This window comes from Gastrolobium bilobum, unplaced genomic scaffold (assembly GCF_033153095.1).
Source record: "Gastrolobium bilobum isolate Gb01-03AN ecotype WA unplaced genomic scaffold, APGP_CSIRO_Gbil_v1 utg15942, whole genome shotgun sequence".
Lineage (NCBI taxonomy): Eukaryota > Viridiplantae > Streptophyta > Magnoliopsida > Fabales > Fabaceae > Gastrolobium > Gastrolobium bilobum.
The window spans coordinates 93482-113019 of NW_026896758.1; the positions used below are offsets into that span (position 1 = coordinate 93482).

General features: G+C 34.1%; 2 protein-coding genes across 3 annotated transcripts; both read left to right on the forward strand.

Moving 5' to 3' along the window:
- Window positions 1-9976: 9976 nt before the first annotated feature.
- LOC133301891 (transcription factor MYB21-like) lies at window positions 9977-11176 on the forward strand. Its single transcript, XM_061501606.1, has 3 exons — window positions 9977-10127; window positions 10223-10352; window positions 10528-11176. Exons 1-3 carry the CDS (start codon window positions 9977-9979, stop codon window positions 11174-11176), a joined length of 930 nt encoding a protein of 309 aa, XP_061357590.1.
- A 5409-nt stretch (window positions 11177-16585) lies between these two features.
- Window positions 16586-18884, forward strand: LOC133301885 (small ribosomal subunit protein eS7-like). 2 transcript variants are annotated; one of them, XM_061501592.1, is made up of 6 exons: window positions 16586-16655; window positions 17460-17542; window positions 17639-17712; window positions 17801-17924; window positions 18209-18391; window positions 18583-18884. In XM_061501592.1, the coding sequence occupies exons 2-6, from the start codon at window positions 17468-17470 to the stop codon at window positions 18700-18702; spliced, it is 576 nt and encodes a 191-aa protein (XP_061357576.1). In that variant the 5' UTR covers window positions 16586-16655; window positions 17460-17467; the 3' UTR covers window positions 18703-18884. The 2 variants fall into 2 exon arrangements, with proteins under 2 accessions (XP_061357576.1, XP_061357577.1); XM_061501593.1 differs by having other exon boundaries at window positions 16594-16650.
- The last annotated feature ends 654 nt before the right edge of the window (window positions 18885-19538 follow it).

The window sequence follows — 19538 nt, forward strand, 5'->3', positions numbered from 1 at the left end:
ATTATTTACTATTCCTCCCTGAGGAATTTTTTTTTTATGGTAACCTTTTTTATTTATATTGGGAGCTGAGCTAGTTAATTAGATATATACATCAAAAATTAGAAATTTATTGAATAATGCATATGAAATTTATGTGTTTATATTTAGACAGATTTTTTATTGTCAATATTTGATTTGAGATTTTGATGGCTAGAGGTATGTTGAATTTTATATTATATTTCATTATTTTTTCTGAATATATTTTGAAGAAAAATATGATCTAAAAATTAATTTGCTATATTTTTCATCATATGATGATGTGACATGGATGTGGTTATAAATAGTGTTGATTACTCTCAGCTTATAATGCTTGCTCTAATATCCTGTTTATTAAGATGCATACTTCCGCTTGAATTGTTTAAATGTAAAATTTGTTTGGGAATAATATTATTTTAAATTCATGATCAGTAAAAATGTTACACCTTTTTGTGGATTGGATCATGGTTTTGGGTATGTGAATGTTATTATGTTTAAAGATATTCCCGTACAAGAATTTTTATGAATTACTATAGGTGATTACCACCAAAATGGGTTGGTTTATGAATTTTTTTGTATAATTTGAGAAGTGTTCTTGGTTATTTCATGCAATTTCCTGCCCAAATGGGGTAATTGTGTGTTATAACATTAAATTTGTTTGGGATGAAGTTAATGGAGGTACATTGGTCTCAGTGATCTGTCTGCCCAAAGGGGACAAATCTCTGAAGCTAGTGTATGCTCATTGAGCAATTTTTTTTGAGGTTATAGATAAAGTTATTGGAGGCTCATTGGGCTAGAGGTCTATCTGCCCAAAGGGGATAGATTTTCAAACTCAGTGTTGTGCTCATTGATTAACTCATCTGAGGTTCTGACCTTGGTTTGTGCATTCTGCCCAAAGGAGAATGTACTATTATGTTGGCCTTGTTATGACAACCTGTTGTGCTAAATGATTAACTCATCCTAAGCAACTTCTTCTTAAGATTGTAGATGAAGTTATTGGAGGCTCATTGGTCTAGGAATCTATCTGCCCAAAGGGGATAGATTTTCAAACCCAGTGTTGTGCTCATTGATTAACTCATCTGAGGTTCTGGCCTTGGATTAACCTTGGTTAGTGCATTCTGCCCAAAGGAGAATGTACTATTATGTTGGCCTCATTATAATATATGGACTAAATTGAATATGTTTGATTCATTTTAAAATTAATATTTTGAAATATTTATTTTAATTTTTTATATACATAAATATTTATTTGGAAGTATTTGCTCTCATTCATATTTAATTTTGTGATCTCTTATTCATGTTTAATTATGTAATAAATATTTATGTTCCTTTTTCAAAATTTTAATTAATGAAAAATTGTTACATATTTTCGTGATTATAATGTTAGTATTTACTCTCCCAATTTTAGCGTAGATTTTATGTGCTTTGTCAATTAAGTTTGATTACTGAGTTAAGATATATAATTGCTGATAATTGGGATTGAAATTTATGATACAAATTTTAATTTAGTAAATGCAATATGAATTTGGGAAACATATGCTATAAGATTTTTCATATTATTTGAGTATGATTATTCATAATGTTATTTGTAAATCGCCAGGATTCTTTGTTAATAAAAATTATTGTTTGCAATTATCTGTCCAAAGGAGAGTTTATAATAAGCTAATTATTTTGTTAAAATTACTTTACTGCCCATAATTAATATAATTGCATTTATGTAATAAATATATTTTTGATATGAACGATAACAATGCCATAATGAAATTGTTGATTGGATTGAATTATGAACAATGGAGATTAGATCTAGATTTTTATTTTATTTTTTTTATGAATTTTGATCTTGATAGGGCAGTGTGTGTTAGCCTATAATTAATGTAGAGGACATACTTGACGTTTCTTTTTAGTGGGAGAGATAAGATTAATTTTGTGTGATCTTGAAGTTATTGTCGAGTCAGTGGGAGATAATTGCTTAGTTTTTAATTTCAGGATATGGATTTATTTTGAAACGAATTTTCTATAAGGCCTCTTTGAGAAGGATTTTGAATTCTATATCCTTTTTAAATCAACATGGATTTTATTTTACATTAATGGTGATCTGATGAGATAGTGACTTTCTTGAGCTATGATGAAAATAATTTCTGTTAATATATTTATCATAAGGTCGGTGGGAGAAAAATTCCTTTTCTTGTATTGTATGTGAATGACTTAGTTGTTGAGAATATTGACTGACTCTCTAACTAAAGACATGAAGAATATGGGCATTGTGAATTCCTTTGATTTAGTCGATTAGTGGGAGTTTGAATCATATATTATTTTCTTGTCATGTTGAACAATTTCTTTTAGATACAATTGATGTTTATTTAACAGATAAATTTTATTTTGAACAATTGATAAGGATTTGAGATTTATTATTGCATATATTGAACATATGTATTTATATATGTTTATCAATTGTGATATATTTTGGAACTCAGTGTCGTTAGGACCACCATGCCTGTGGTTGACACTATATTGAAGTTTGAGGCATAATTTTAGAACTCAGTGTCACTGGAACCATCATGTCTGTGGTTGACACTATACAGGAGTTTGAGACATAATGGTGTTGTTAGGACTACAGGGCCCATAGTCGACACCATATTTGATTATATGATGGTTTTTTGATAAATCATGGAATTTCTCTGGCTTTAAGGCATTTGAGAGAAATTTGAGGACTGACAGAGAAAATAGCAGTTTGGCTGTTGTTGGATCACATTGGCATGCTATTTTCTTGCTACACTCCACTAATGACTAGTCGACGGAGTCAAGTAACATTTGTGACCATGGAAGGTCTTATATCGGTAAGGGTATAATCACCGCCTGATTCAATGTTATTTGATTTTAGTTGGATGGAGTCATATTCAGATATCGCACCTTGGATCATGTGTTTTCTTAAAATGTGGCCACATTATAAGAATTAGTCCTTAGCCCGAGAGTCGTTTTCAAATAACTTATTTTCCTTTTCTCTTTTAAATTAAAATTTTACAATTGATTTTGCCCAAGTGGGAGAATGTTAGAAATTTTTATAATAATTTTGGGCTTCAATCAATTATAGTTTTTCTTGTTTTAATAAAAATGGGCTAAGTCATGATCCATATAGGGATGCAGTACAAAGCCCAGTTAATTAGTGATCCTTTTGATTTGGGCTTGGATATCTGTACACCGATTAGTGTGGGTAACAGTGTAGGCCTAACCCGTAGGCCCATGATGGGAAGGGGACTAGGGTTAATAAGTTTGGCTAGGTCCTCTCTGCATTCACAATGTGTTAGAAAACCGTTACTCCACAACTCGCCCCATCAACGGTTGTAATCAGGGAGTGGTGTGAATTGCAGAGGAAGATCCTGGTCTTTCCATTGCAGGATCATCAGAGGAAATAAGAAGCCTTCGAAAATCAAGATGCATGTCTTCAACAAGTAAGTCTGAATCTTTTGGTGTTCTACTTTCATATAATCCTATTTTAAAATTTCTTACAAAACAAGCACCGCAAATATGGTTGTTATGTTTTTATTTTTTTATTAGATAAATAAGTGATTGCTAATTTTATTATGATTTAGTGTCATGAATTTTATTTAATATTAAATATACATCATCAGTATTTTGTACATCAATGGTGCAGGCTTTTCTTATGATAAGACTAAAGTGCCAATTCCAAAGCTGCACAGCAAGTCCGACAATTTGGAGTAGGGGGAAGGTACTTTGGATATTGATTTGAAAAGAAGAAGAAAAATAGAAAAAGGGAAAGAAAATTGTGTGAAAGAAAATGTGGGTATAGAATTGAAGATAAAAATATTATAACTTTATTATATTTATTTAGATAGTGTCAAATTATAATTTTAGCCATGGCCAAATTATAATTAATTATATACTTATATATATAATTATGGGGTTTGCATTTGTCATTTAACATGACACAACAAACTTTCCTACACACACAACATTTTGTGGGGCCCACACTTTTTGAAGAAAAAAGAAAATTATGGCACGCAAAACGAATCTCTATAACATTACACAATCACTTTTCCTACAACGTAACTCTTATAAAACCCTATAATTATATATAATAAGTAAATTTTTTTGAAAACTAGACAATGCCAAGGCACCCGCTGGTTATAACAACGCTACGCCAGTGATTACAACACCCATAACAGTGTTTTGACTTTTACACGTTCTTTCTAAGGCACAGACGTAACTATTCAACTGAAGAAGATTGGCTGGCGTTATCATATTTGAAAGAGGTTTAAAATTTTGATTTTGAACTCATCCCGAATAAAATTGTCTAAAATTGTCTCCATTGAAAAATACATGTGATTTATCCGGAAAAAAAACATACAATTGGTTGATTTAGTGCACTGTGGTTTGGATATTAAAATATTAGGCTAAAATATAACATAACCCCTTGAACTTTGATCATATTTTAAATTACCACCTTATCCTTTCAATTGTTTCAATTTATGTAGCACCGATACTGACACGGGACACGTGACACGATACGACACGACACTCTGACACGTTAAATTTAAAAAATGTTAGATTTTGACACGTTGGGACACGTTTTGATATTAAATAATATTTCTAATTTATGTAGTGTATATTATATTTAATATTCAACAATTTAACAAAAACATGAAACTAAACTTATAATATTCATTAGTTTTGCAAAGAAACATAAAATATCCTAAATATTTATGTTAAACTCAATAAAATGGTAATCGTAATCCAACGAATCTAATAGTTGGAACTAAAAACTCAACGCAATCTTTGAACCTTTTTTTGAATTTCTATAACGCGTGTTGGAGTGTCGGAGAGTGTCGAAGTGTCGGAGAGTGTCGAGAAGTGTCGGACACGACATGTCAGAGTTTGTGAAGTGTCGGTGCTTCATAGGTTTCAATTAACCTCCTTGTACTTTGTTATAGTAACAAATTAACATATCTATTAAAATTTTGATTAATCGTGTTAATTTTAAATCCCTAATTTTATTCTCTTACCCATATTTGTAGTCTATTCTTTCGTGTTTCTCCTTCTCTTCTACATTCAAGTTATGGTTAGGGGATTTAAGGGAACCTTGGAAGTTTGAATCGCTGCATTGATTGTGTTTTTTAAAACTTTTAGGTAGTTTTTTTTAGTTCGGGCAAGTCTACAATATCCATACTATAAATTATAAAATGTGTCCAAAATTCAAACCAATAACATGATGACGTATTTACACGACAAACAGGTTGTAAAATTGTTTAGGTGCACAGCTGCTACATCTTGAGTTTTTTATTTTATTTTTAAACTCACTGCATCCACATGTGGAATTATGCACATTTTGTGACTCGAGGCTGAACGGAATGTGTTCAGTTGTGTATATGTGGTGTCATGTATATTGGCAACGATGCCAATTTATATTTCATGAGTAATTTGTTGGGTTTTTTTTCCTCAATGCTGCACAAGGCCCAATGTTACTTTTGTGGGGTTCAAGAAACTTGGGGATCAAGGAACCCTAGTTCCCACTTTTGATGTTCTAGAATCTTCCATCATCTCCTATATAATCTTGTGATATACGAGAGGTTAAGGTTAGACAATCTGAGACAATTTTGAGAGAGCACCTCTAGGGAGAAGTTTGAGTGTTAGACCTCCTTAGGGAAGTTTGAGTGAATACCACCATTGAAGGTGAGGTTTGAGTGTACCACCATTATTGGTGAAGCTTGGTATCTAGTACCCATTATTTTCATAGTAGAAGTTTGATTCTAGACTACTGTCCCATGGCCTTTTACTTCTTCACATTGAGGAAGGTTTTTCCACGTTAAAAGACTACTATTTTTCTCTGTCCTTCTCTTCTTGCATTTTTTTTCTGCTGCGTACAGGCCAACCTGGTGGCTCACGCCGACCTCTGATTGTGATTGCTGAGTCCGAGCTCTACGTTTGATTCGCGACACTCTTTCGAGTTTTGGGATGTGAAGACTTGGTCTATCGTTTGAAGAAGAGCCTATATGGCTTAAAATAAGCACCTCGGCAGTGGTACTAGAAATTTGAATCTTTTATGACTGATCACAAGTTTGTGAAAACAAAGGTCAACCACTGCGTATTTGTGAAGAGATGTAAGGCCGGTGATTTTTTTATTTTGCTTTTATATGTTGACAACAAGATGATTGAAGGGCAAGACAAAATGTGGATAGCCACCCTGAAGAAGGCGTTAAGCTCGTCCTTTAAAATGAAGGACCTTGGCCCTGCAAAGAAATTCTCGAAATCAAGATCATCCGATACCGACAAAGAAAGCTACTGTGGCTGAGTCAAGAAAAATATATTGAGAAGATTCTGAACAGGTTCAACATGGACAAAGCTACGACAGTCAGCAACGCCTTAGCCGGACACATTACGCTGAACCAGAAGCAATGTCCGAGATCTGATGAAGAAAAATAAGAGATGCTGAAGATCCCGTACCAATTAGTTGTCAGAAGCTTAATGTATGCAATGGTTTGTACGAGACTCGACTTGGCGTATGCTGTTGGAATGGGAAGCCGGTATTTGTCAAACCCCGACAAAGAGCACTGGAAAGCTGTCAAGTGGATTTTATGTATCTAATAAGAACATCAAATTTATGCCTCCGCTTTGGAGAATGTAAAGTCAAGTTGCAAGGTTTTACGGATGCTGATTTAGAGGGAGATGCTGACTCGAGGAAGTCGATGACGGGATATCTGATGACATTTGCAGGATGAGCTATCTCTTAGCAATCAAAATTGCATAAGTGTGTGGCACTTTCGACGATCGAGGCCGAGTACATACCGCGACTGAGGCAAGCAAAGAAATGTTGTGAATGAAAAAGTTTCTCTCTGAACTCGGCCATGGTCAAGACAAATACAAGCTAAAGTATGATAATCAATGTGCAATTCATCTTGCGAAGAATTCAACCTATCACTCCCGCACTAAACACATTGATGTGAGGTATCATTGGATCCGGGATATGGTGGAAGATAGATAGATCGAACTCATCAAAGTACACATTGACCTCAATTGGTCTGACATGATGACCAAGTCGGTACCAGCAAGAAAATTTGAAGACTGCTATGAAAGTGTCAGCCTGCTGCTGATGTCGACACATTGAAATCGAAAGGGGGAGATTTGTTGGGCTTTTTCTCCTCAATGTTGCACAAGGCCCAATGTTACTTTTGTGAGGCTCAAGAAACTTGGGGATCAAGAAACCCTAGTTCCCACTTTTGATATTCTAGAATCTTCTCTCCTCTCGCATATAAGCTTGTGATATATGAGAGGTTAGGGTTAGACAATCTTGAGAAAGCACCTCTAGGGAGAAGTTTGAGTGGTAGACCTCCTTTGGGAAGTTTGAGTGAATACCACCATTGAAAGTGAGGTTTGAGTGTACCACAATTATTGGCGAAGTTTGATATCTTGTGCCCATTATTTTCATAGTAGAAGTTTGATTATGGACTAGTGTCCCTCAGATTTTTACTTCTTCACATTGAGAAAGGTTTTCCCACGTTAAAAGATTATTGTGTTTTTCTCTGTCTCTCTCCTCTTGCATTTTTTTGTTTTTGTTGTGTACAGGCCGACCTGGTGACTCAGGCCAACCTCTGATTGGGATTGTCGAGCTCCAAGCTCGACGTTTGATTCGCGACACGCTTCTGTGTCAAGTTGAGGGAACCGAGTTCCCAACATAATCCTGATTTGGTCATTGCTTAATTGCTTAAGCAATGTTTTTCTTGACGTCAATGCACTTGATGAGATGGGAAATTGTATAAATTAGTCGGAGCAAAGATCAATGACCTAATGCTAAGAACAGAGATAAGAGTGGAGAGTTGCCATCATCTGTGGGCTCCTGCTAAGTCAAAGGAGGAAGAGTCAAACAAAGAAGAAGGTTTAGCTTAAGTAACATTTTGTGTTCAATTACTTTTTTTCTTGTATACTGATATGTCAGTATTTGTTACGATGCATTTTTTATTTTTACTGTTGTCTACAGTGATGGTTCATAATTCACATTTTTGTCGTGTATCTATGAGTATACTTTCTCCTTAGGAGTTAAAACTATCCTAATGTTAAAAAAAAAATACCATTAGACAAAATTTTAATAGACATGTTAATTTGTTATCATCATAAACTATGAGGGGTTAATTGAAACAATTAAAAGTACAGGGTGATAATTTGAAACATGACCAAAGTTTAAGGGGGTAAGTGTTATTTTAGCCAAAATATTAAAATCAAATAAAACTATCATTAAAAAATGTATTTTAAAGGGGTAGGTTACTTTTACATCGATATAAAAATAAAAAAATTTATACTAAATCTTGGTCATTGATTTGCTTACATTTAACAATTCATATATCTAATAAATTAAAATTATTAGATATAAATAAGATCAACAACCAAGATTGAAAGTATAACTTACATTGGTGTATAATAACCCTAACCATTTTAAAAAATATAATTTTAATTGAATGTTTTAAGATAAAAGATTTAAAAATATTGGTGAATATGGATATTTTTGTTAGTAGACATGACCATATTTACAATGCAAATGATTGATATAATAATAAAAATCACATTTTTTATCAATGCCATATTAGGAGCGGCATAACACCTTATTCCTCAACTCGTCCCGCACTTGAAATTTGTCGTATAGCCAACTCAAAAAGTCAAAACTTTTGAGAATATTTGAAAGAGTCTACCCTCCTCAAAGAAGTAATTAGGGTTGATAAAAAAAAATTCACATTTTTAAGAACTCAAATAGTACCAAAAGTTAATTGCGTTCACACTTGTTTTAACTTGATAGTTACGATTAGTCAAAGAAAAACTTGATCCTTATAAACGCATAAAATCACTAATAAAGAAGGAATTCTTTACTCACAAATACGTAAAGTCACTGCAGTAACACCCTCATATTCTGTATTTGAAAAATCTGTGTCAATGCACCCCAAAAAAAAAAGATCTCAGTCGTTCAAATAACAACGAGGTGATATAATCTTTCATTTCCTATGCTTAAAAAGAAAGTGGGAGACCCTTCTTGATGCCTTAATAAAAATATTGAATGACCAAAATGGAATACAATCTGTTCTTTGACTGAAACATCCTAGTCAAATTCCAGGTATCAACTTGTAACAATTGTTTCCTATGGTCGCATACTGTGAATAATGACTATAAATTAATAAACTGTAGTTTTATATTCTTCTAGAAACGAGGTAAGATGCCAAGCAATGAACCTATCCACCTTTTAATGTTTCCTGTGGCAGTGACTCTGAGAGGTTAATGAAAGCTGTCATATAGAATTTATAACAAAAGTATTCTTCTTCTGCTGCTGCTGATTTTATTTTTTTTAACCTTTAGAAAAAGTAACAGAGTTCCTATTGTTCATTTTATCACCGAACACGGAACACGACACTTCAACACGACACTCCCGACACGTTAATTTTAAAAAATGTTAGATTTCGACATGTTAGGACACATTTAGATATTAAATATTATTTTTAATTTATGTAATGTATATTATATTTAATACTCAATAATTAAAAAAAAAATAAAGTTAAACTTATACTATCTATCAATTTTGCAAAGAAACATAAAATATCTCAAATATTTATATTAAACTCAATAAATTGGTAGTTGTAATCTAACGAATCTAATAATTGGAACTAAAAACGCAATGCAACACAATCTTTGAACTTTTTTTTTAGTCTCTACAGCACGTGTTAAAGTGTCGGGGAGTGTCGGAGAGTGTCGAACATCACACATTAAAATTTTTGAAGTGTCGGTGCTTCGTAAATTCACATGTACCAAAAAGGGGTGTAGTACATGAGATTCAAACAGTGTCCATGTGTACTTATGTGTCTTGCGGAGGCCAATTTGAATTGTAACTCTAGTTTCTTTCTAGACCCTTTGTATTTCTCTTCTGCATATATATGCATGGTGGTTAGAGTTTTCATCAGTGAGACTCTCCATGTCTATTCCATCAAAGAGTGTTGGCTGTTATAGTGAAAATGATAATGAACTTAGAAGAGGACCTTGGACTCTTGAAGAGGATGATATGCTCATCAAATACATTGCTAATCATGGGGAAGGGAGATGGAATTTGCTGGCTATGAGTTCAGGTAATCTAAGGAAAAGAAAAGAAAAATATTGGTTGCTGATACAATTTTTTTTTTATATTAATTCTGATTATTTCCTTCATCTTTTTCTGAGTCAGGATTAAGGAGAACAGGAAAGAGTTGCAGATTAAGATGGCTTAATTATCTAAGGCCAGATGTAAAGAGAGGAAATTTTACCACACAAGAGAAGCTTTTAATTTTTGAACTCCACTCAAAGTGGGGTAACAGGTGCATATCTCATAATTAGTTTGTGTCTTTGTGAAGCTTAGCTCATTCAACAGCTTTTCATTCTTGAGCACTAAAAGCCATGAGAAGTGTAACTGACCACTATCAATATGCTATTCAATTATACAACATTATGCTTCTTTTGGATTCTTATATTGCTCTTTTATGAATATTGTAGGTGGTCAAAAATTGCACAACAGTTGCCAGGCCGAACAGACAATGAAATCAAGAACTATTGGAGAACTCGGATTCAGAAACATGCAAGTTCCATTGATAGAACAGGATTTCTAGAAATTGCCAAGCGTTTGCAGATGATAAGATGTCTTCAGAAAGCAAAAGAATCATCTTCTTCAGCAGTGTCAATCCAAAACCAAGCAATTCCTTTGCCTCTTGATGGTGTTTCTCATTACTCAGTGATTGGGACAATACCAACACAAATCGCTTGTCATGGAGCTTGTATGAATGAAGGAGATCCCACTTTTTTGAATCAGCATGAGCACAACTCAGATTCTGACCACAACAATGGTTCATGTATATCCTCTTCAGAATCAGCAAATATCCCAAATATGACTTTGGGATACACTAATAGTCAATTTCAGGCCTTGGATAACAGTGACTTTAGTTCATGTGCATATGATGGTTACCAAGTAAATAACAATAATGCCTATGAAATGGGTGGCTTCAACCTAACAACCACAATGGTCGCTGAGGATCTGGAATTCCCAATGTATGATTGTCAAATGTCAGAAAGCAATTGCCTAAACAAGGAATTTGCATATGGCTGGAACATGGATGAATTATGGCAATTTAGGAATATACAAAAATAATAATTTGTAGTTATTTTTATACCAACTTTAATTACCTCTTCGAGGTAGTCGGTTGATATCTCTACAAGTTTCAACTCTTTGAGTCGGTTATAAGATTAATTTTAAGTCGGGACCTAATCATATTTAAAGCTCTTCCCCTCTCTTCCCACCTACTCAAGTCTGTGTTGTAACTGAACTACATCTATTTAATATTTATAATTTGTTTTAAGAATCACTTGAACAGTATCTTGAATTTTATGATACTACTTGTTATCAGATAGAGCTACCATTATATAGAGGGTAATTGTTTTATTGTACATTAAGACAATAATCAATTGTTCTGTCTTTCTCTGCTCTGATGAATTATTCATAGCACCCAATTTGGAAAAACAAGTGCATGAAGTAACATTTATAGATATTTCATGAACATTAACAAATTGACTTGCATGGTCGACTTTCTGCTCATACAAAATTAGATTTTGAATTCAGTTTCAAGACAATTCATTGCTAGGCAATATCTAATCCACAAAACATACTTTTACAATGGCAATTCTTCTTCTAATTTAAAATTTTATAACAGTAGAAAAAAATTAAAAAAACAAAGATTTCATAAACAATTCAAATACTTTTACAAACTTTCTTATGAAGATTTGTCACAGTTCAAGCACTGTGATAATACATGGAGAAAGGTCCACGAGTGAATAGAAGATCAATGTAGAAGAAAGTGGAAAATTGCAAAAGATTAAGAATAGCCTCGAAAAATGTTCGGCAAAAAAATTAAAATATTGTATTTAAATAAAATAATTACGCATTTAATGTTGTTTCGTAAAAAATTACACATCTACTGCACAATGTGACGCCAGTTTTGGGCGTCACATGTGACGCCCCATTGGGGCGTCTTATCCATGGGAGAGACGCCCCAATGGGGCGTCACATGTGACGCCCAAAACTAGCGTCACATGTGTGCTCTATATATTTCCTCACCCCCTCCATTCAATTCACACCTCTTCTCTCACTCTTCATATCTCTCTTCTCCACCAACATTCCTTTATCTTTAATTTAGTATTTGAATTTTAGTTGTAATTCTATTTAAAAATGAGTTCAAATCCTGATTCTGTTCGTGTTGTGTTATATTACAATGGTAGGAATGTAGAAGGTCGACGAGGTGTCATATTCGAAGGTGAAAAAAGGCCGACACGTATCCAACGCAACACAACCATTGGCGAATTGCATCAGAGAATTCGGAAGAAGTTAAGTCTTCAAGACAACCAATGTATCACTGAGATCACGACAAGGGTGTGGCAAGGTGATAAATACATTAGTTTGAAAGTGCTTGACGATGAAGACTTGGAGATGACAATGGAAGAATTTTGCAACCAGTCAAGGACAGATTTTCTAGAGTTGTATGTTGACATCGTTGCAACGGAGAATGCTCCCATACCGGTGAGGTCAGTTTATTTAAATTCTCCCCGTCTTCCAGCTTCTCCTGCCGCTCATGCGTCTCCAGTTGGTATCTTTTCTGAGGGAGATGAAAATGATCCGACTTGGGAAATGCACGACGAAGATGACGATGATGACGATGAAAATATGGCAATGGAAGAACATCTTCTGGCGGAGGATGCTAGTGCTTCAGAAGGAGATGAATCTCGTGAGATGAGTGCGTCTGAAATTCCAATATTCCATCAACCAGTCGTCGCGCAAATGCCACAGTTGAATGACGTTGCGTCTGCTCCGTTTGGTATTCCACAAGAAGGTAATTGTTCCCATTTGTATACTGCGTGAATAAATAACTGATTTAATGTTGCCTGAATTAGTAGTAAGTTCGTATTAAAAATTATAACCCGCAATTGCAGGTGACACAGATGTTATTCCTTTTTGGGAAGGAATTCCGCATTATTCTTACATTGATTGGAGTTATCAGAGCGAACAAGAATCATGTATTGATGGTTCGGTGTCTGGATCGGCTTCAATACAAGGTCCGTGGCAACTGGGTGACATGTTATTTGTCAATCAAGAATTTGCGACAAAAAAAGAGTGTGTCCAATTTGCGACATGTTATTCTATATACGGCTGCCACACCACCTACAAACAAAATGTGAAACAATATATAGAGTTACAAAAAAAAATAAACCCATAGACAAATAACAACACCGTAAGTATCTAACACCAAACCTAATCTCTACAGAGTGTGTCCAATGTTGCCCGATAATGGGTGACCTCATGAGGTTTAAACTTTTGTACAGCATTAAACCTGTCAATCAAAAACATTATCAACCATACATAATCGTCCAAAGTCAAGAAGTATACAGTTAGTACATACAGTATTAACCATACATTATCGAAATCAAATGAAGTAAATAAATCATACCGGCATCCATAATGTGTGCCCGGCTGTGGATGAGGAGGAAGGGGTGGAGCAATGGGTGGGAATCGTATCCATGCCCAAATTTGAAGGAGAATATGGCAACCACCCATGTCGCTTCGACGGGCATCTGTCACTTCACACAAATTCCTGAACAAGTGTGTCAAAACTGCAGATCCGCAGCTGAATCGGCCAATGTCCTCAAATCCTCCACTAGCAACGGGACAAGCCGACAACCAAAATTGCTACCTCCAGACTTGTCCGCCAGCAACCAAGTCCCCAACATCCGCGCAATGTGAGCTTTTGTGAAGTAGATCTCGGCAGCATGATTCCCTTCATGATTAGTCCACCGGGTATAATGTCGATCCAAGAATGAGATGCGGAGGTCGCCAGAATGATGGAACTCACCGGCCTCTGGAACATGTCCAAAAACACCAGCACAAGCAGCGTGCCAATCCTCAGAGGTCGATCCGATGACGACAGTACCGTCGGTCGGCAAGCCCAAGATGCCTGCCACATCTTGTAAGGTGATCGTCATCTCACCTTGGGTCATGTGAAAGGTATGTGTCTCTGGTCTCCACCTCTCGATCAGAGCACTAATTAAAAATGTATCTATCTGTGATAAATTACGCAGTTATCACGTGTTAACGAATTACATTATTTAATTACATAAATACAAAACGACATAAATAACATACCTGGATATGTTGCATCCTGGCAACATGTATGAAACCCGCCTGTCTGAGGTACTCTTCCACAACCTATGGAATAGCACCGGTAGGTGGGCCCCCTTGTGGCTTCCCACGCCTCGTCTTAATCTTTCTTACATGCTCAGTATTCCACACACGCTGTGAAATATGACCTTTCTGCATCCTCTGACGAAGGACCTCCCACCTGTAGGGTCCAGGTATGATCGACATGCTGGGATCGGTGGGCTCTACATCCGAATCAGATCCCGAAGAAGATGATGACTCAGCCATTATCCTTAACTAACTACAAAGTTATGCACTCCCGCATTAATAACATCATACATACGAAATTTACAAAGTCTCTAACACTATTTATAAATCACTAATTAATATGCTAAACCCTAATACATAATTAAAAATCAGTAATAATAATAACTACGTAATAATAATATTACTATATCATTACAACATTCATAGCATGACACAAAATTTCTAAGTGACTATCCTAATGTTCCAAGTCTTTAATATACAATCAATCCTAACATGTATTACTAACTAGCACTGTAATTTAAATGTATACATATGAGGTATTATGACCTTACCTACGTTGGCAGAGCTTCGCTACGAACCGCGGTTAGAGAGAGGTTGGAGAGGTAAATGAGTAAGGAGTGAAAAAAGGAAAGTATAGGTTGCACATGAGACGCCCTCTTTGGGCGTCACATGTGACGCCCCACTGGGGCGTCTTCTCTAGGAGAGAGACGCCTCACTGGGGCGTCACATGTGACGCCCAAAGAGGGCGTCTCATTGTGCAACAGATGTGTAATTTTTAACAAAACAGCATTAAATGCGTAATTATTTTAATTAATTACATTATTTTAATTTTTTTGCCAAAAATGTTCGCATTGAAAGATTTTCACATTCTATTCAGAATGATTAATGGCGGCTTTTTACCGAACAAATGTTTTTCACACAAAAAAAACATTGTCTATTTAATTTATTTTTCAAAAGATATTTCAATGTGTGGGACTTGACATACAAGATAAGTTCCACACGTTAACGATACAGGACTTAATGCAATGTGAAAATCATGCATGTTGACCATGTGACTTAATATCAATGTGTAAATCTCGCATGTTTGTCATAAAATTCTGTATATTCAACATGCAAGATTGCTGCATTGGTATTAAGTCTTGTATGATCAATATATGAAACTTAAAAGATGTGGTCAACGTACGAGATTGTCACGCTAACTTTAAGTCTCGCATTGTTGACGTGCAAAATTTTTCTCTTACGGTTGACATGCGGGGTTGATCGCATTAGTTTGAAATATCTTCTAAAATATAAATTGAATAATTTTTAAAAAAATAGGTTTGGTCAAAAAGCCAATTAATGATCTTTGTGACACAATTGTGAAACAATTATTTTCGTAAACAAATATATTATAATTCTTAACCAAAAAAAAATCAGCAATAAAAAAACTATAACAGCACAATAGAACATAGTATTACGGCAACTTGAGCATAAGATCACAATTTAAAGACGATATTAGTATACAATGGGGGAGCCATGTTCCAATTTAAGCTCGAGTCAAAAAATTATCTGTATATTTATTTTTTAAAATTTTAGTTAGTTCATATATAATATATTTAAATTATATTAAATACAAAATACTTGAGCAAGCATCACCAAGAAGACTTATAATTTTATTAAATACTTTTAATTTTACTAAAAATAATTTTTTTATACAAGTGAAAATTAAACACATAACATAATATAACTTATCTAAATCTCTCACCAAAAATATTTTAAGTTTTACATAGGACCAAATTACAAATTGTAGTCGAGGTCGAATTATAATTAATTATACAATTATATATAATAAGTATAATTTGTTAAAATTTACACCCAAATTATATATGGCTCCGTCATTGCTAGTACACCTACCAAAAAAAAAGTCCCTACTGGTGTGGAATTTTTTATTTTTTTTTGGTAAACACTAAACACTAGTGTGGAATTTTAAATTTGGGGTGAATCTCTTAATAAAAACCCAAAAAAAAAAAAAAAAGATTTTAGAATAACATACATTATATAAGAATCAATCTTATTTTATTTTTGTAACATTATAAGAATCAATATTATATATGAAAATACAATATTATTATTAATTATAATGATGTAATTATAAATATTTTTATATTACCAAATCATCTATGAAAATAAATTTAAAAAATGAAAGAAAAGAAAATAAAGAGCGGCTAATCTAACGGTCAGGATACATAATATTTTTCACTAAATCGAGCCGTCCAATAACAGCTAATCTGAACCGTTTATTCAATCTTTATAAAGAGTTTAATCTCAGAAATTAGGGTTTACACTCTGCTGCGAGAACAGAGCACGGACTATCTCACTGCAGCGGATCTCCAAGGAGCTTGCATCTTCTCGAGGTGAGGTAAGAACCTGATACCCTTTTAGAATTTGTAGCACTTCGCAAATTCTTAAACAAAATCAATGGAAAATGGAATAAAAGTTTTACTTTTTAGATTCTCTGCAAAATATGTTCTTTCGTGCTAGGGCTGCTATGAAAGTTTGACCAATGGTTCTGCTTTGATTTGTTGGGTTTATAGGGAATTCGCTCATAAATTTTTTTTTATTTTTATTTTATTTTTTTATTTTTTTGCATTCTTTCAATGAGATTCAGAGACATACAGTACCTTTAGCATTATCTTGAAGTGATGGCAATCCTTAATTTTCATGGGTTCGTTAATCTGTAACCTGACGTTATGACATGATTCTTAGTCTTATTTGTTTTGTTACTCTCTTTGTTTCCTCTATTACCTTAAGCATTGTTTTATAAATAGCTGGGTGATTATCTTTGCCTCCATGATATATTGTTCAAATGAGAATAGCATATACTTTTGAACTTACAAACTATTGTTTCAATTTGACTCTGTTGAGAGGAACTGTAACACTTTTGTACCATTAGGGCTGTTATTATCTTGTCAATCCTGCGAATATTTGACTTATTCATGCTGCAATGTCCTGTATTCTGGACAGTTTGTTGGTGTAATTGATAGGAGATGGAACTAGCTATTGAAAATAAGATCAACTTGTTTCTTCTTTATTTTAATGTTATTGTTGTATGTGTGATTTAGTTCTATCTGTCTATTCACTTAATGATTATGATGTGCTTGTAGTTATTGCTTTTATAAAACTCAAAATACACCTCTCACCTAGTTCTCTTCTTTGTCTACAGTTGTGAAGATGTACACATCAAGGAAGAAAATCCACAAAGATAAGGATGCGGAGCCAACTGAGTTTGAGGAATCAGTTGGACAGGTTTTGTTTCGATTATGAACTATTATGGTTGCTATGGATGCTAATCAGTTTTAATTGTAATGTATAAATATTTTTGTTCAAAATGTGTTGTTGCAGGCATTGTTTGACCTGGAAAATACCAACCATGAACTGAAAAGTGATCTGAAAGATTTATACATAAATTCAGCAGTGTAAGGATGTGTATTACTTGGTTGTTTGTGTGAAGATACATGAGAGTCTTTTTTTTGTCTTATTAGTAGCATTTTTTATGATCTACAGCCAAATTGATGTTTCTGGGAACCGCAAGGCTGTAGTTATCCATGTCCCCTACAGATTAAGGAAGGGTTTCCGGAAGATTCATGTCAGGCTTGTCAGAGAGCTTGAGAAGAAATTTAGTGGAAAGGTAGGCAGATTCTTGAACCTTTGCCATATATAATTCATTAGATTGGTGATTATTCTTGCTATATTTGACCTCCTTTATCTTTTAAGTTGCTTAATTTTTTTTTCATGAAACAATTCTAGTCATCTATAAGGCTGATATAAAAGCAAGCTGCTGTGCAGCTACTGTATTGATATAATTACAGTAGCCTTGAAAAAATTGCGACCACTTTTTCCAGATTCCTAGTATTCAAGTTTTTTCTGTGTGATGCTTCATTGTGTTATATGTTATGAACCTTAAACTTGTAGGATGTAATCTTGACTGCCACCCGGAGGATATTAAGGCCACCAAAGAAAGGTTCTGCTGCTCAGCGTCCCCGCACCCGAACACTCACTGCTGTGCACGAGGCAATGCTGGAGGATGTTGTATTGCCTGCTGAGATTGTTGGAAAGCGTGTTAGGTATAGAATCGATGGATCCAAGATCATGAAGGTAAAGCTACTGAAGTTATAGAACTTTCAAATTTGTTCCTATTGTGTTCAATTAACCATTAAAGATTTAAATAAAATACCTCTAGTTAGCCAAGCTAATGAGCATGCATGTAATATTGGAAAATAAATACTTTTGTTAAACTTGTGTCAATGTCATGTATTTTAAGTGAATTCTTGGCTTTCTCTGAATAGGTGTTTTTGGACCCTAAGGAGCGAAACAACACTGAGTACAAGTTGGAGACTTTTTCTGCAGTATACAGGAAACTTTCGGGCAAAGATGTTGTGTTTGAGTATCCAATTGCAGAGGCTTAGGTTCTCGTTTGTTAGTTTTGAATTTATCCATGAATAGCATATGGTGGATGCTGGTTAAAATTTTGTTCAAGTTGGGGCTTTTCATGCTGGATTTTCTTTAGTTTCTTTTAAAAAGTACTGTGGCCTGGTGCATCAACGTAGCATTTGATATGTTTTCTTATAAAATCTAAACGATTCTCCTATTTCTAAATTTTGTTCTGTATTTTGATCTGGAATGGTAGTAAATTAAGTAGCACCGATACTGACACGGGACACGTGATACGAGTCTCGCCAGCGCATGGGCATGGGCCATGGCTAATATGGTATTTTTTCTATAATATATTATTGGGAAATATGTTTTTTATGTAGCATGAGACAATATGTAACACAAAAAAGCTAATGGGCCTAGTTTTTTTTTTTACATGAGACAAATTATCTTATGTAATATGAGAAATTATATTTTGGATATGTTAAAATGCCTTTGAACATTCTGATCATGAATTTGGTGTAAGATGTTGTAAAAACGTTAATAAACATTTTCTAATTTTGTACTCTCAATTTCAAAAAGATTTCTAGTTAATAGTTGAAGTGTACTTATTTCCATTTATACTCGGTACTTCAGACAAATAAAAGTCTTAACTTCACGAGAGTGCCCAGCTTCTTCTGGTTAGTATATATTGTAATAATTTAATATGCGATAGGATCAATTTCACCGGCTTAAAATAATAAATTTTATATTTAATTTTAACTGTTGATTTGTAAAAATAATAAATTGTATATTTGATCTTAATTATTGATGTCATCTATCAAATGAGAATTTGGATCATCTCATGTGAAAAAGTGATCATGTGGTCATG

Excerpts from the sequence above, each read along its gene's own strand:
- LOC133301891 (XM_061501606.1), top strand. The coding sequence starts at position 9,977 with ATGTCTATTCCATCAAAGAGTGTTGGCTGTTATAGTGAAAATGATAAT. Across the intron at positions 10,128-10,222 it reads TTTGCTGGCTATGAGTTCAG|GATTAAGGAGAACAGGAAAG; the intron begins GTAATCTAAGGA and ends TTTCTGAGTCAG. Across the intron at positions 10,353-10,527 it reads CACTCAAAGTGGGGTAACAG|GTGGTCAAAAATTGCACAAC; the intron begins GTGCATATCTCA and ends TGAATATTGTAG.
- LOC133301885 (XM_061501592.1), top strand. The coding sequence starts at position 17,468 with ATGTACACATCAAGGAAGAAAATCCACAAAGATAAGGATGCGGAGCCA. Across the intron at positions 17,713-17,800 it reads TTATACATAAATTCAGCAGT|CCAAATTGATGTTTCTGGGA; the intron begins GTAAGGATGTGT and ends TATGATCTACAG. Across the intron at positions 17,925-18,208 it reads AGAAGAAATTTAGTGGAAAG|GATGTAATCTTGACTGCCAC; the intron begins GTAGGCAGATTC and ends TTAAACTTGTAG.